Source organism: Mustela erminea, chromosome 8 (assembly GCF_009829155.1).
Source record: "Mustela erminea isolate mMusErm1 chromosome 8, mMusErm1.Pri, whole genome shotgun sequence".
NCBI classification, from domain to species: domain Eukaryota; kingdom Metazoa; phylum Chordata; class Mammalia; order Carnivora; family Mustelidae; genus Mustela; species Mustela erminea.
In genome coordinates this window covers 73,431,605-73,448,802 of record NC_045621.1, presented here as the reverse complement: position 1 = coordinate 73,448,802, position 17,198 = coordinate 73,431,605, and the positions used below count along the sequence as shown (strand labels likewise).

The following is a 17,198-nucleotide window of genomic DNA, read 5'->3' as shown; positions in this document are numbered from 1 at the left end:
TGCTTCTGTTTCAGATCCCCCAGGCCCACCTTCAAATGCACGTGTCACTGATACTACCAAAAAATCTGCCTCTTTAGCATGGGGCAAGCCTCACTATGATGGAGGACTTGAAATCACTGGCTATATTGTAGAGCATCAAAAAGTAGGAGATGAGGCCTGGATAAAAGATACAACAGGAACTGGTCTCCGAATCACTCAGTTCGTTGTCCCTGATCTTCAGACTAAAGAAAAATACAATTTTAGAATCAGAGCCATCAATGATGCAGGTATCGGGGAGCCAGCAATGATTCCAGATATTGAAATTGTAGAACGGGAAATGGCTCCTGATTTTGAACTAGATGCTGAGCTTCGAAGAACACTTGTTGTTAGAGCAGGACTCAGTATTAGAATATTTGTGCCAATTAAAGGTCGCCCTGCTCCTGAAGTGACATGGACTAAAGATGACATCAACCTTAAAAACCGAGCTAACATTGAAAACACGGAGTCCTTTACTCTTCTGATCATACCGGAATGTAACAGATACGACACTGGTAAATTTGTCATGACCATTGAGAACCCTGCTGGGAAGAAAAGTGGCTTTGTTAATGTCAGAGTCTTGGATACCCCAGGACCTGTCCTTAACCTGAGGCCTACAGACATCACAAAGGACAGTGTCACCCTCCACTGGGACCTCCCTCTGATAGATGGGGGTTCCCGTATAACAAACTACATTGTGGAGAAACGAGAAGCAACACGGAAGTCTTACTCCACCGTTACCACCAAGTGCCATAAGTGCACATATAAAGTTACTGGTTTGTCAGAAGGATGCGAATACTTCTTCAGAGTGATGGCGGAAAACGAATATGGAATCGGTGAGCCAGCAGAAACAACAGAACCTGTGAAAGCCTCTGAAGCACCGTCACCACCAGACAGTCTGAACATCATGGACATAACTAAAAGCACAGTCAGCCTGGCGTGGCCTAAACCAAAGCACGATGGTGGCAGTAAGATCACTGGCTATGTGATCGAAGCCCAAAGAAAAGGCTCTGACCAGTGGACCCACATCAGCACCGTGAAGGGGTTAGAATGCGTGGTGAAGAATCTAACCGAAGGGGAAGAATACACATTCCAAGTGATGGCGGTGAACAGTGCGGGAAGAAGCGCCCCCAGAGAAAGCAGACCCGTCATTGTCAAGGAGCAGACAGCGCTTCCCGAGTTGGATCTTCGTGGCATTTATCAGAAATTAGTCATCGCCAGAGCCGGTGAGAACATCAAAGTGGAAATTCCAGTGCTTGGTCGGCCAAAGCCCACCGTTACGTGGAAAAAAGGAGACCAGATTCTTAAACAGACACAGAGAGTTAATTTTGAAAATACAGCCACTTCAACCATCTTAAATATCAATGAGTGTGTAAGAAGTGATAGTGGACCCTATCCATTAACGGCAAGGAACATTGTAGGAGAGGTTGGTGATGTCATCACCATTCAAGTCCATGACATCCCAGGGCCTCCTACTGGACCAATCAAATTCGATGAAGTTTCATCTGATTTTGTAACCTTCTCTTGGGACCCACCTGAGAACGATGGAGGTGTACCGATAAGCAACTATGTAGTAGAAATGCGACAGACTGACAGTACTACATGGGTTGAGTTAGCAACCACTGTCATTCGCACTACCTATAAAGCCACTCGCCTTACTACTGGAGTAGAGTATCAATTCCGGGTAAAAGCTCAAAATAGATACGGAGTTGGACCAGGCATCACATCTGCATCTGTAGTTGCCAACTATCCATTTAAGGTTCCTGGGCCTCCTGGGACCCCTCAGGTGACTGCAGTTACCAAGGATTCAATGACAATTAGCTGGAATGAGCCTCTTTCTGACGGCGGAAGCCCCATTTTAGGATACCACATTGAAAGAAAAGAACGAAATGGTATTCTCTGGCAGACTGTGAGCAAAGCATTAGTACCAGGCAACATTTTCAAATCAAGTGGACTTACAGATGGTATTGCTTATGAATTCCGAGTGATTGCAGAAAACTTGGCTGGCAAAAGCAAGCCAAGCAAGCCATCTGAACCCATGCTTGCTTTAGATCCCATAGACCCACCTGGGAAACCAGTTCCTCTAAATATTACTAGACACACAGTGACACTTAAATGGGCTAAGCCTGAATACACTGGAGGCTTTAAAATTACCAGTTATATAGTTGAAAAGAGAGACCTTCCCAATGGACGGTGGCTGAAGGCCAACTTCAGCAACATTCTGGAGAATGAATTTACAGTCAGTGGCCTAACAGAAGACGCTGCCTATGAATTCCGAGTGATTGCCAAAAATGCTGCTGGTGCTATTAGTCCACCGTCTGAGCCATCAGATGCCATCACGTGCAGGGATGACATTGAAGCACCAAGGATAATGGTGGATGTTAAATTTAAAGACACAGTAATATTAAAAGCAGGCGAAGCATTCAAGCTAGAAGCTGATGTTTCAGGCCGCCCACCACCAACAATGGAATGGACCAAAGACGGAAAGGAGCTTGAAGGCACAGCAAAGTTAGAAATAAGAATTGCAGATTTCTCTACTTACCTGATAAACAAGGATTCATCAAGGAGGGACAGTGGTGCCTATATCCTTACAGCAACAAATCCTGGTGGGTTTGCTAAACACATTTTCAATGTCAAAGTTCTTGATAGACCAGGCCCACCCGAAGGACCTTTAGCTGTCTCTGAAGTGACAGCAGAAAAATGTGTATTGTCATGGCTGCCTCCACTGGATGACGGAGGTGCCAAAATTGATCACTATATAGTTCAGAAACGTGAAACCAGCAGATTGGCATGGACAAATGTAGCCTCAGAAGTCCAAGTGACAAAACTAAAGGTCACTAAACTTTTGAAAGGCAATGAATACATATTTCGTGTCATGGCTGTAAATAAATATGGAGTTGGAGAGCCACTGGAATCAGAGCCTATGGTAGCAGTTAATCCTTATGGACCCCCTGATCCACCCAAAAACCCTGAAGTTACAGCTATTACTAAAGATTCAATGGTTGTCTGCTGGGGACATCCTGACTCTGATGGTGGAAGTGAAATCATCAATTATATCGTAGAACGGCGTGATAAAGCTGGGCAGCGCTGGGTGAAATGCAACAAGAAAACTCTTACTGATTTAAGATATAAAGTATCTGGACTGACAGAAGGACATGAATATGAGTTCAGGATTATGGCTGAAAATGCTGCTGGAATTAGCGCACCAAGTTCTACCAGTCCATTTTATAAAGCTTGTGACGCTGTGTTTAAGCCCGGCCCACCAGGTAACCCGCGTGTTCTCGATACGAGCAGATCATCCATCTCCATTGCTTGGAATAAACCTATCTATGATGGCGGTTCAGAAATCACTGGGTACATTGTTGAGATTGCCCTGCCAGAGGAAGATGAATGGCAGATTGTCACTCCACCCGCTGGGCTCAAGGCAACCTCTTACACCATCACCAACCTCATAGAGAATCAAGAATATAAAATCCGCATCTATGCTGTGAATTCTGAAGGAATGGGAGAACCTGCACTTGTTCCTGGAACTCCAAAGGCTGAAGAAAGGATGCTGCCTCCAGAGATTGAACTGGATGCTGACCTGCGCAAAGTTGTTACCATAAGAGCTTGTTGCACCCTGCGACTTTTTGTTCCGATCAAAGGCAGGCCTGCACCTGAGGTGAAGTGGACTCGAGAACATGGAGAATCCTTAGATAAAGCTAGCATTGAATCTACAAGCTCTTACACCCTGCTCATCGTTGGAAATGTAAACAGATTCGACAGTGGCAAATACATACTAACTGTAGAAAACAGCTCTGGCAGCAAGTCTGCATTTGTCAATGTTAGAGTACTAGATACACCAGGCCCTCCACAGGATCTCAAGATAAAGGAGGTCACTAAGTCATCAGTCACACTGACATGGGAGCCTCCTCTCCTTGACGGAGGTTCAAAAATAAAGAACTATATTGTTGAAAAGAGGGAATCAACAAGAAAAGCATATTCAACGGTTGCAACAAATTGCCACAAGACGTCCTGGAAGGTAGACCAGCTTCAAGAAGGGTGTAGTTACTATTTCAGGGTTCTTGCTGAAAATGAATATGGCATCGGGCTGCCAGCCGAAACTGCAGAGTCTGTGAAAGCATCAGAACGACCCCTTCCTCCAGGAAAAATAACTTTGGTGGATGTCACCAGAAACAGCGTGTCCCTCTCTTGGGAAAAACCAGAGCATGATGGAGGCAGCCGAATTCTAGGCTACATTGTTGAGATGCAGAGCAAGGGTAGTGACAAATGGGCCACGTGTGCCACAGTCAAAGTCACTGAAGCCACCATAACCGGATTAATTCAGGGTGAAGAATACTCTTTCCGTGTTTCAGCTCAGAATGAAAAGGGCATCAGTGATCCTAGACAACTGAGTGTGCCAGTAATTGCCAAAGATCTTGTTATTCCACCAGCCTTCAAACTCTTATTCAATACTTTCACTGTACTGGCAGGCGAAGACCTAAAAGTTGACGTTCCATTCATTGGACGTCCTACACCTGCTGTCACCTGGCATAAAGATGATGTACCACTGAAGCAGACAACTAGAGTAAATGCGGAGAGCACAGAAAATAATTCACTACTGACAATAAAGGAAGCCTGCCGAGAAGATGTTGGACATTACACAGTTAAACTGACTAACTCGGCTGGTGAAGCTACTGAAACTTTGAACATTATTGTTCTTGACAAACCAGGGCCTCCAACTGGACCAGTTAAAATGGAGGAAGTGACATCTGATAGTATTACTCTTTCCTGGGGCCCACCTAAGTACGATGGTGGGAGTTCTATCAATAATTACATTGTAGAAAAACGGGACACTTCCACAACCACCTGGCAGATTGTGTCAGCGACTGTTGCAAGGACAACAATAAAGGCTTGCAGATTAAAGACTGGATGTGAATATCAGTTTAGGATTGCAGCTGAAAACAGATATGGAAAGAGCACCTACCTCAATTCAGAGCCTGTTATAGCCCAGTATCCTTTCAAAGTTCCTGGTCCTCCTGGCACACCATTCGTAACGCTCTCCTCCAAGGACAGCATGGAAGTACATTGGAATGAACCAGTTAGTGATGGAGGTAGCAAAGTCATTGGCTATCACCTGGAACGCAAGGAAAGAAATAGTATCCTCTGGGTGAAGTTGAATAAAACACCCATCCCTCAAACCAAGTTTAAAACAACTGGCCTCGACGAAGGTATTGAATATGAGTTTAGAGTCTCTGCAGAGAACATCGTGGGCATCGGCAAGCCAAGTAAGGTGTCAGAATGTTACATGGCTCGTGACCCCTGTGATCCACCAGGGCGGCCAGAGGCGATTATTGTCACACGAAATTCTGTGACTCTCCAGTGGAAGAAACCCACTTACGATGGTGGAAGCAAGATCACTGGCTATATTGTAGAGAAGAAAGAACTGCCTGAGGGCCGCTGGATGAAAGCCAGTTTTACGAATGTCATTGACACTCAGTTTGAAGTAACTGGCCTAGTTGAAGATCATAGATATGAGTTCCGGGTTATAGCTCGAAATGCTGCAGGAGTGTTTAGTGAGCCTTCAGAAAGCACAGGAGCAATAACAGCAAGAGACGAGGTAGAGCCACCACGAATAAGTATGGATCCAAAATACAAAGACACAATTGTGGTTCATGCTGGTGAGTCGTTCAAGATTGATGCAGATGTTCATGGCAAACCAATACCGACCATTCAGTGGGTAAAAGGTGACCAGGAGCTTTCAAATACAGCTCGATTAGAAATAAAGAGCACTGACTTTGCCACCAGTCTCAGTGTAAAGGATGCAGCACGCACCGACAGTGGAAATTACATACTGAAGGCCCAAAATGTTGCAGGGGAGAGATCAGTTACTGTGAATGTCAAAGTTCTTGATAGACCAGGACCACCGGAGGGACCTGTTCTCATATCAGGAGTGACAGCAGAAAAATGCACACTAGCTTGGAAACCCCCACTACAAGATGGTGGGAGTGACATCATAAATTATATTGTGGAGAGGAGAGAAACCAGCCGCTTAGTTTGGACTCTGGTTGATGCCAATGTGCAAACTCTCAGCTGCAAGGTTACTAAGCTTCTCGAAGGCAATGAATATATCTTCCGTATAATGGCTGTCAACAAATACGGTGTTGGTGAACCTCTTGAATCTGAGCCAGTGATTGCCAAGAATCCATTCGTAGTGCCAGATGCACCAAAGGCTCCAGAAATCACAACAGTGACCAAGGACTCAATGATCGTTGTATGGGAAAGACCAGCATCTGATGGTGGCAGTGAAATTCTTGGATATGTTCTCGAAAAACGGGATAAGGAGGGCATTAGATGGACAAGATGCCACAAACGCCTGATTGGGGAACTGCGCTTGAGAGTAACTGGACTCCTAGAAAACCACAATTATGAATTCAGAGTCTCAGCCGAGAATGCTGCTGGACTTAGTGAACCAAGCCCACCTTCTGCTTACCAAAAGGCTTGTGATCCTATTTATAAACCGGGACCTCCAAACAACCCCAAAGTCACAGATATTACCAGATCTTCTGTCTTCCTTTCTTGGAGCAAACCAATATATGATGGTGGCTGTGAAATCCAAGGCTACATTGTTGAAAAATGTGACGTGAGTGTTGGTGAATGGACCATGTGCACTCCACCAACTGGAATCAATAAAACAAATATAGAAGTAGAAAAGCTGTTGGAAAAGCATGAATACAATTTCCGTATCTGTGCTGTTAATAAAGCCGGAGTTGGAGAACATGCTGATGTCCCTGGACCTGTTGTAGTTGAAGAAAAATTAGAAGCACCAGATATTGAACTTGACCTAGAACTGAGGAAAATTATAAATATAAGGGCCGGTGGCTCCTTAAGGCTCTTTGTTCCTATTAAAGGCCGTCCTACACCAGAAGTGAAATGGGGGAAGATGGATGGTGAAATCCGAGATGCAGCTATAATTGATGTCACTAGCAGTTTCACCTCTCTTGTTCTTGACAATGTCAACCGATACGATAGTGGAAAATACACTCTTACTTTAGAAAACAGCAGTGGAACAAAGTCTGCCTTTGTTACCGTGAGAGTCCTGGACACACCAAGTCCACCTGTTAACCTGAAAGTCACAGAAATCACTAAGGACTCGGTATCAATTACATGGGAACCTCCTCTGTTGGATGGAGGATCCAAAATAAAAAATTACATTGTTGAGAAACGTGAGGCCACAAGAAAATCATATGCTGCGGTGGTAACAAACTGCCATAAGAATTCTTGGAAGATTGATCAACTCCAAGAAGGCAGCAGTTACTACTTTAGAGTCACAGCTGAGAACGAGTATGGTATCGGCCTTCCTGCCCACACTGCTGATCCTATTAAGGTTGCAGAAGTCCCACAACCTCCAGGAAAAATAACTGTGGATGATGTCACCAGAAACAGTGTCTCCTTGAGTTGGACAAAGCCGGAACATGACGGTGGCAGTAAAATCATTCAGTATATTGTGGAAATGCAAGCTAAACACAGCGAGAAATGGTCAGAGTGTGCTCGAGTCAAGTCCCTTGAAGCAGTAATTACTAACCTAACTCAGGGAGAAGAGTATCTCTTTAGAGTTGTTGCCGTAAATGAAAAGGGAAGAAGTGATCCTAGGTCGCTTGCAGTTCCAATAGTTGCCAAAGATCTGGTCATTGAGCCAGATGTAAGACCTGCCTTCAACAATTACAGTGTACAGGTCGGCCAAGATTTGAAAATAGAAGTGCCAATTTCTGGACGTCCTAAGCCAACCATTACCTGGACTAAAGATGGTCTTCCACTGAAGCAGACCACAAGAGTCAATGTTACCGATTCACTTGACCTCACAGTACTCAGCATTAAAGAAACTAATAAGGATGATGGTGGACATTATGGAATCACAGTGGCTAACGTTGTAGGTCAGAAAACAGCATCCATTGAAATTATAACTCTAGATAAACCTGATCCTCCAAAAGGACCTGTTAAATTTGATGAAGTCAGTGCTGAAAGTATTACGTTATCTTGGAATCCCCCATTATATACAGGGGGCTGCCAGATCACCAACTACATTGTTCAGAAAAGAGACACAACCACCACAGTATGGGATACTGTTTCTGCTACTGTTGCCAGAACCACACTGAAAGTGACCAAATTGAAAACTGGTACAGAATACCAATTCAGAATATTTGCTGAAAACAGATATGGACAAAGTTTTGCCTTGGAGTCTGATCCAATTGTAGCTCAATATCCCTACAAAGAACCAGGCCCTCCAGGCACCCCATTTGTCACAGCCATTTCCAAGGACTCCATGGTTGTTCAGTGGCATGAACCAATCAATAATGGTGGAAGCCCAGTCATAGGTTACCACCTTGAGAAAAAGGAAAGAAATAGTATTTTGTGGACAAAAGTCAACAAAACTATTATTCATGACACTCAGTTTAAAGCAGTCAATCTAGAAGAGGGCATTGAATATGAATTCAGAGTTTATGCTGAAAATATTGTTGGTGTAGGTAAAGCAAGCAAGAATTCCGAATGCTATGTAGCCAGAGATCCCTGTGACCCACCAGGAACGCCAGAAGCAATAATGGTTAAAAGAAATGAGATCACTTTACAGTGGACCAAACCTGTTTATGATGGTGGAAGTATGATTACAGGTTACATTGTAGAGAAACGTGATTTGCCTGAGGGTCGCTGGATGAAAGCCAGCTTTACAAATGTCATTGAAACTCAATTTACCGTGTCTGGTCTTACTGAAGACCAAAGATACGAGTTCAGAGTCATTGCAAAGAATGCGGCTGGTGCAATAAGTAAACCCTCCGACAGTACCGGACCAATAACTGCCAGGGATGAGGTTGAACTTCCCAGAATTTCAATGGATCCAAAATTCAGAGACACAATTGTGGTGAATGCTGGAGAAACGTTCAGGCTTGAGGCTGATGTCCACGGAAAGCCCCTACCAACCATCGAGTGGTTACGAGGAGATAAGGAAATTGAAGAGTCTGCCAGATGTGAAATAAAGAACACAGATTTCAAGGCTTTACTTATTGTAAAGGATGCCATTAGGATTGATGGTGGACAGTATATTTTAAGAGCTTCCAATGTTGCAGGTTCCAAGTCATTCCCAGTAAACGTAAAAGTGTTGGATAGACCAGGACCTCCAGAAGGGCCAGTCCAGGTTACTGGAGTCACTGCTGAAAAATGCACTTTAACATGGTCTCCACCACTTCAAGATGGTGGCAGTGATATTTCTCACTATGTTGTTGAAAAGAGAGAAACGAGTCGACTTGCCTGGACTGTTGTTGCTTCAGAAGTTGTGACCAATTCTCTGAAAGTTACCAAACTCTTAGAAGGGAATGAATATATTTTCCGCATAATGGCTGTAAACAAATACGGTGTTGGAGAGCCTTTGGAATCTGCACCAGTACTAATGAAAAATCCGTTTGTGCTTCCTGGACCACCAAAAAGCTTGGAAGTCACTAACATTGCCAAGGACTCCATGACTGTCTGTTGGAACCGTCCAGATAGTGATGGTGGAAGTGAGATTATTGGTTACATTGTAGAGAAAAGAGACAGAAGTGGCATAAGGTGGATAAAATGTAATAAACGCCGCATTACAGATTTGCGTCTAAGAGTAACAGGATTAACAGAAGATCATGAGTATGAATTCAGAGTCTCTGCAGAAAATGCTGCTGGAGTTGGGGAACCAAGTCCAGCTACAGTTTACTATAAGGCTTGTGATCCTGTGTTCAAACCTGGCCCACCCACCAATGCACACATTGTAGACACTACTAAAAATTCAATTACACTTGCCTGGGGTAAGCCCATCTATGATGGTGGCAGTGAGATCGTAGGATATGTAGTAGAAATCTGTAAAGCAGATGAAGAAGAGTGGCAAATAGTTACTCCACAGACTGGCCTGAAAACCACGCGATTTGAAATCTCAAAACTCGTTGAGCACCAAGAGTATAAAATACGAGTCTCTGCCCTCAATAAAGTTGGCGTAGGTGAGGCTGCATCAGTTCCCGGTACCGTGAAACCAGAAGATAAACTTGAAGCACCCGAACTTGACCTTGACTCTGAATTAAGGAAAGGAATAGTTGTAAGGGCTGGTGGATCTGCCAGAATTCACATTCCATTCAAAGGTCGCCCAACACCTGAGATCACTTGGTCTCGAGAGGAAGGTGAATTCACAGATAAGGTCCAAATTGAAAAAGGAGTAAACTATACCCAGCTATCGATAGATAACTGTGATAGAAATGATGCTGGAAAATACATTCTCAAGCTGGAAAACAGCAGCGGATCTAAGTCTGCTTTTGTAACTGTGAAAGTTCTGGACACCCCAGGGCCACCACAAAATCTGGCAGTCAAAGAAGTGAAAAAAGATTCTGTCCTGCTGGCATGGGAGCCACCCATCATTGATGGCGGTTCAAAGGTGAAGAACTATGTTATTGACAAACGTGAGTCAACCAGAAAAGCATATGCTAACGTGAGTAGTAAATGCAACAAAACAAGCTTTAAAGTTGAGAATCTTACAGAAGGAGCCATTTATTACTTTAGAGTTATGGCTGAAAATGAATTTGGAGTTGGTGTTCCAGTGGAAACCGTTGATGCTGTGAAAGCTGCTGAACCTCCTTCCCCACCAGGAAAAGTGACACTCACAGATGTGTCCCAGACCAGTGCATCGCTGATGTGGGAGAAACCTGAACATGATGGTGGCAGCAGAGTCTTGGGTTATGTTGTTGAAATGCAGCCCAAAGGAACAGAAAAATGGAGTGTTGTGGCCGAATCCAAAGTCTGTAATGCCGTGATTACTGGTTTGAGTTCTGGACAAGAATATCAGTTCCGTGTCAAGGCTTACAATGAGAAAGGAAAAAGTGATCCAAGAGTGCTTGGTGTTCCTGTCATAGCCAAAGATTTGACCATACAGCCTAGCTTTAAGTTACCGTTTAACACATATACTGTCCAAGCTGGAGAAGATCTTAAAATTGAAATTCCAGTTATCGGACGACCAAGACCTAATGTTTCATGGGTCAAAGATGGTGAGCCTCTTAAACAGACAACAAGAGTAAATGTTGAAGAAACAGCCACTTCAACAATGCTGCACATTAAAGAAAGTAACAAAGATGACTTTGGAAAATACACTATAACAGCAACAAATAGTGCAGGTACGGCAACAGAAAATCTCAGCATCATTGTTTTGGAAAAGCCCGGACCTCCAGTTGGACCAGTTCGGTTTGACGAAGTTAGTGCAGACTTTGTTGTTATCTCTTGGGAACCTCCAGCCTACACTGGTGGCTGCCAGATAAGCAACTACATTGTAGAGAAGCGAGATACAACTACCACCACTTGGCAGATGGTATCAGCAACAGTTGCAAGAACAACAATTAAAATAACCAAACTGAAAACAGGCACAGAGTACCAGTTTAGAATTTTTGCAGAAAACAGGTATGGAAAGAGCGCCCCTCTGGATTCTAAACCAGTTATTGTACAATATCCATTTAAAGAACCTGGGCCACCTGGAACTCCTTTTGTGACATCCATTTCAAAAGATCAGATGATTGTGCAGTGGCACGAGCCAGTTCATGATGGAGGAAGCAAAGTTATTGGCTACCATCTTGAACAGAAAGAAAAGAACAGCATTTTATGGGTCAAATTAAATAAGACTCCCATTCAAGACACCAAATTCAAAACAACTGGGCTTGATGAAGGCCTTGAGTATGAGTTCAAAGTTTCTGCTGAAAATATTGTTGGCATTGGCAAGCCTAGCAAAGTCTCAGAATGCTTTGTTGCTCGTGATCCATGTGACCCACCCGGTCGCCCTGAAGCCATTGTTATTACAAGAAACAACGTTACACTGAAATGGAAGAAACCTGCCTATGATGGTGGTAGCAAGATAACAGGTTATATTGTAGAAAAGAAAGATCTACCTGATGGCCGCTGGATGAAAGCCAGCTTTACCAATGTGTTAGAAACAGAATTTACAGTGAGTGGACTTGTAGAAGACCAAAGATATGAATTTAGAGTAATTGCAAGAAATGCAGCTGGCAACCTTAGTGAACCATCTGAAAGCACTGGTGCTATTACTGCCAGAGATGAAATTGATGCACCAAATGCCTCACTGGATCCAAAATACAAAGATGTAATCGTCGTTCGTGCAGGAGAGACTTTTGTCCTTGAAGCTGATATCCGCGGCAAGCCTATACCTGATATTGTTTGGTCAAAAGATGGCAAAGAGCTTGAAGAAACAACTGCTAGGATGGAAATTAAATCTACTATTCAAAAGACCACTCTTGTTGTCAAAGACTGTATACGTACTGATGGAGGACAGTATATTCTGAAACTCAGCAATGTCGGTGGTACAAAGTCCATACCAATCACTGTAAAGGTACTCGACAGGCCAGGGCCCCCTGAAGGTCCTCTGAAGGTTTCTGGAGTTACTGCTGAGAAATGTTATCTGGCATGGAACCCACCTTTACAGGATGGTGGCGCTAGTATTTCCCATTACATCATCGAAAAGAGAGAAACAAGCAGACTCTCCTGGACCCAGGTTTCAACGGAGGTACAGGCCCTTAACTACAAAGTCACTAAACTTCTTCCTGGTAATGAGTACATTTTCCGCGTCATGGCTGTGAATAAATACGGAATTGGAGAGCCCCTGGAATCTGAGCCTGTTATAGCCTGTAATCCGTATAAGCCACCAGGTCCTCCTTCACCGCCTGAAGCCTCAGCAATCACCAAAGATTCTATGGTAGTAACATGGACACGCCCAGTGGATGATGGAGGTGCTGAAATTGAGGGCTATATTCTTGAAAAACGAGATAAGGAAGGCATTAGATGGACCAAGTGCAACAAGAAAACTCTAACAGATCTCCGATTCAGAGTAACTGGCCTTACCGAAGGTCATTCCTATGAGTTCAGAGTGGCTGCCGAAAATGCAGCTGGTGTGGGTGAACCTAGCGAGCCGTCAGTTTTCTATCGTGCATGTGATGCCTTGTATCCACCAGGTCCACCAAGTAATCCAAAGGTAACAGATACTTCCAGATCTTCTGTCTCCCTGGCATGGAATAAGCCAATTTATGATGGTGGTGCACCTGTTAAGGGCTATGTGGTGGAGGTCAAAGAAGCCTCTGCTGATGAATGGACAACCTGCACTCCACCGACAGGATTACAAGGAAAGCAGTTCACAGTGACCAAGCTTAAAGAAAATACTGAGTATAACTTCCGCATTTGTGCCATCAATTCTGAAGGTGTAGGTGAACCTGCAACCATACCTGGCTCAGTTGTTGCTAAAGAGAGGCTAGAGCCACCAGAAATAGAACTTGATGCTGATCTCAGAAAGGTGGTCGTTCTGCGGGCAAGTACTACTTTACGCTTATTTGTCACAATCAAAGGTCGACCAGAACCTGAAGTTAAATGGGAAAAGGCCGAAGGCACTCTCACAGAGAGGGCCCAGATCGAGGTGACCAGCTCCTACACAATGTTGGTAATTGATAACGTTACCAGATTTGATAGTGGTCGGTATAATCTGACACTAGAAAATAACAGTGGTTCCAAAACAGCCTTCGTTAACGTCAGAGTTCTTGACTCACCAAGCGCCCCTGTGAATTTAAATGTAAGAGAAGTAAAAAAAGACTCGGTGACGCTGTCCTGGGAGCCACCACTTATTGATGGTGGAGCTAAGATTACAAACTACATTGTTGAGAAACGAGAAACTACAAGAAAAGCATATGCTACTGTTACAAACAACTGCACAAAGAACTCTTTTAAAATTGAAAATCTACAAGAAGGATGTTCTTATTACTTCCGAGTCTTGGCTTCCAATGAATATGGGATTGGTTTGCCTGCTGAAACCAGGGAACCTGTTAAAGTTTCTGAACCACCCCTCCCCCCCGGAAGAGTGACTCTTGTTGATGTGACCCGTAACACAGCTACAATTAAGTGGGAGAAGCCAGAAAGTGATGGTGGCAGCAAAATTACTGGCTACGTAGTTGAAATGCAGACTAAAGGGAGTGAAAAATGGAGCACTTGCACACAAGTTAAGACTCTAGAAGCAACTATATCTGGCTTAACTATGGGAGAAGAGTATACCTTCAGGGTAGCTGCCGTCAATGAAAAAGGAAGAAGTGATCCGAGACAACTTGGAGTGCCAGTAATCGCAAGGGATATTGAAATAAAGCCTTCCGTCGAGCTTCCTTACAATACTTTCAATGTAAAGGCTAGAGACCAACTTAAGATTGATGTTCCATTTAAAGGGAGACCTCAAGCTACTGTAAGCTGGAAAAAGGATGGTCAGATTCTTAAAGAAACCACAAGGGTCAATATTTCTTCTTCAAAGACTGTAACATCACTATCTATCAAGGAAGCTTCCAGGGAAGATGTTGGCACTTATGAATTATGTGTCTCCAACAGCGCTGGATCCATAACAGTTCCTATAACTGTAATTGTCCTTGACAAACCAGGCCCTCCGGGACCTGTTCATATTGATGAGGTTAGTTGTGACAATATAACGATTTCCTGGAATCCTCCAGAATATGACGGTGGCTGCCAAATTAGCAATTATATCGTTGAAAAGAGAGAAACCACTTCTACCACATGGCACATAGTTTCACAGGCAGTTGCAAGAACGTCCATTAAAATAGTTCGTCTGACAACAGGAAGTGAGTATCAGTTCCGTGTTTGTGCAGAAAACCGCTATGGCAAAAGCTCCTACAGTGAATCTAAACCTGTTGTTGCAGAGTATCCATTCAGCCCTCCAGGTCCTCCTGGTACTCCTAAAGTTGTGCATGCCACAAAATCTACCATGCTTGTAAGCTGGCAAGTGCCTGTTAATGATGGAGGAAGTCCAGTAATTGGCTATCACCTTGAATATAAAGAGAGGAGCAGCATTCTTTGGTCAAAAGCAAATAAAATCCTCATCGCTGATACACAAATGAAAGTCTCGGGCCTTGATGAAGGACTGATGTATGAGTATCGTGTATATGCTGAGAACATTGCTGGAATTGGTAAATGCAGTAAGTCTTGTGAACCAGTCCCTGCCAGAGACCCTTGTGACCCTCCTGGACAACCTGAAGTCACAAATATCACCAGAAAATCAGTGTCACTTAAATGGTCTAAACCACATTATGATGGCGGCGCTAAGATCACAGGATATATTATCGAACGTAGAGAACTACCAGATGGCCGGTGGCTGAAGTGCAATTTTACTAACGTACAAGAAACATACTTTGAAGTCACCGAACTTACTGAAGATCAGCGTTATGAATTCCGGGTTTTTGCAAGGAATGCAGCTGACTCAGTTAGTGAGCCATCTGAATCCACTGGGCCTATTACAGTTAAAGACGACGTTGAGGCTCCAAGAATTATGATGGATGTCAAGTTCCGAGATGTGATTGTTGTCAAAGCTGGAGAGGTCCTTAAGATAAATGCAGACATCGCAGGGCGACCTCTGCCAGTGATTTCCTGGGCCAAGGATGGGGTGGAAATTGAAGAAAGAGCAAGAACAGAAATTGTCTCGACAGACTATAGCACCTCGTTAACAGTGAAAGACTGTATCCGACGAGACACTGGGCAGTACGTACTAACACTGAAGAACGTTGCAGGAACTCGGTCTATGGCAGTTAACTGCAAGGTACTTGATAAGCCTGGCCCACCAGCAGGACCGCTTGAAATAAATGGCCTCACAGCTGAGAAATGCTCGCTTTCCTGGGGACCACCCCAAGAAAATGGTGGTGCAGATATTGACTATTACATCGTAGAAAAGCGTGAAACAAGCCGCCTCGCATGGACAATATGTGAAGGGGAATTAAGGACAACATCCTGTAAAGTAACCAAGTTACTCAAAGGCAACGAATACATCTTTAGAGTAACGGGTGTTAATAAATATGGTGTTGGTGAGTCCCTGGAGAGCGTGGCAGTAAAGGCACTAGATCCGTTTACTGTTCCAAGTCCACCTACCTCTTTGGAAATTACATCTGTGACCAAAGAGTCCATGACCCTTTGCTGGTCGAGACCGGAGAGTGACGGAGGCAGTGAAATCTCTGGATATATAATTGAAAGGAGAGAGAAAAACAGCCTACGATGGGTACGTGTAAACAAAAAACCAGTTTATGACCTGAGAGTGAAATCAACTGGGCTTCGGGAAGGATGTGAATATGAGTACCGGGTTTACGCAGAAAATGCTGCCGGCCTGAGCCTTCCAAGTGAAACCTCTCCCTTAATTCGGGCAGAAGATCCAGTGTTCTTGCCATCTCCTCCATCCAAACCCAAAATTGTGGACTCAGGCAAGACAAACATAACTATTAGCTGGGTTAAGCCCTTGTTTGATGGTGGGGCCCCAGTAACAGGATACACTGTAGAATATAAGAAATCTGATGAAACTGAGTGGGAGACAGCCATTCAGAACTTAAGAGGCACAGAATATACCATAGGTGGACTAACAACAGGAGCCGAGTATGTTTTCAGAGTAAGATCTGTCAATAAGGTCGGTGCTAGTGATCCCAGCGATAGTACCGATCCCCAGGTAGCAAAAGAAAGAGAAGAAGAACCTGTATTTGATCTTGACAGTGAAATGAAGAAGACCTTGATTGTCAAGGCCGGCACCTCCTTTACCATGACCATACCTTTCCGGGGAAGACCAGCACCTAGTGTCATGTGGAGTAAGCCAGACAGTGACCTCCGTGCTAGAGCTTATATTGATTCCACAGACTCTCGTACATCACTTACTATCGAAAATGCGAACAGAAATGATTCTGGAAAATACACGTTAACAATTCAGAATATTGTGAATGCTGCTTCACTGACCTTAGTTGTCAAAGTTTTAGATTCTCCTGGTCCTCCAACCAATATCACTGTACATGATATAACCAAAGAGTCTGCAGTGTTATCCTGGGATGTTCCTGAAAATGATGGTGGAGCACCAGTGAAGAATTACCACATAGAAAAACGTGAAGCCAGTAAGAAAGCATGGGTCTCTGTGACCAACAATTGTAACCGCCTCTCCTACAAAATCACCAACTTACAAGAAGGGGCGATTTACTACTTCCGAGTATCTGGAGAGAATGAGTTTGGTGTTGGTGTACCAGCTGAAACAAAGGAAGGAGTAAAAATAACAGGTATGTTTTAAGAACAAAGAACATTTATATATATCTATATTAATTTTCTTAGAATACTGTGAATCATTCTAATTAGTC

At 43.8% G+C, this 17,198-nt stretch overlaps 1 protein-coding gene across 1 annotated transcript in view; it reads left to right on the top strand.

The window, feature by feature from the left end:
- Positions 1–17,198, top strand: part of TTN (titin) — a 274,226-nt gene that overhangs the window by 223,490 nt on the left and 33,538 nt on the right. The window contains exon 305 of the mRNA XM_032356075.1: positions 15–17,120. Coding sequence (XP_032211966.1) covers positions 15–17,120 — 17,106 coding nt within the window. The remainder of the gene's footprint in view (positions 1–14; positions 17,121–17,198) is intronic.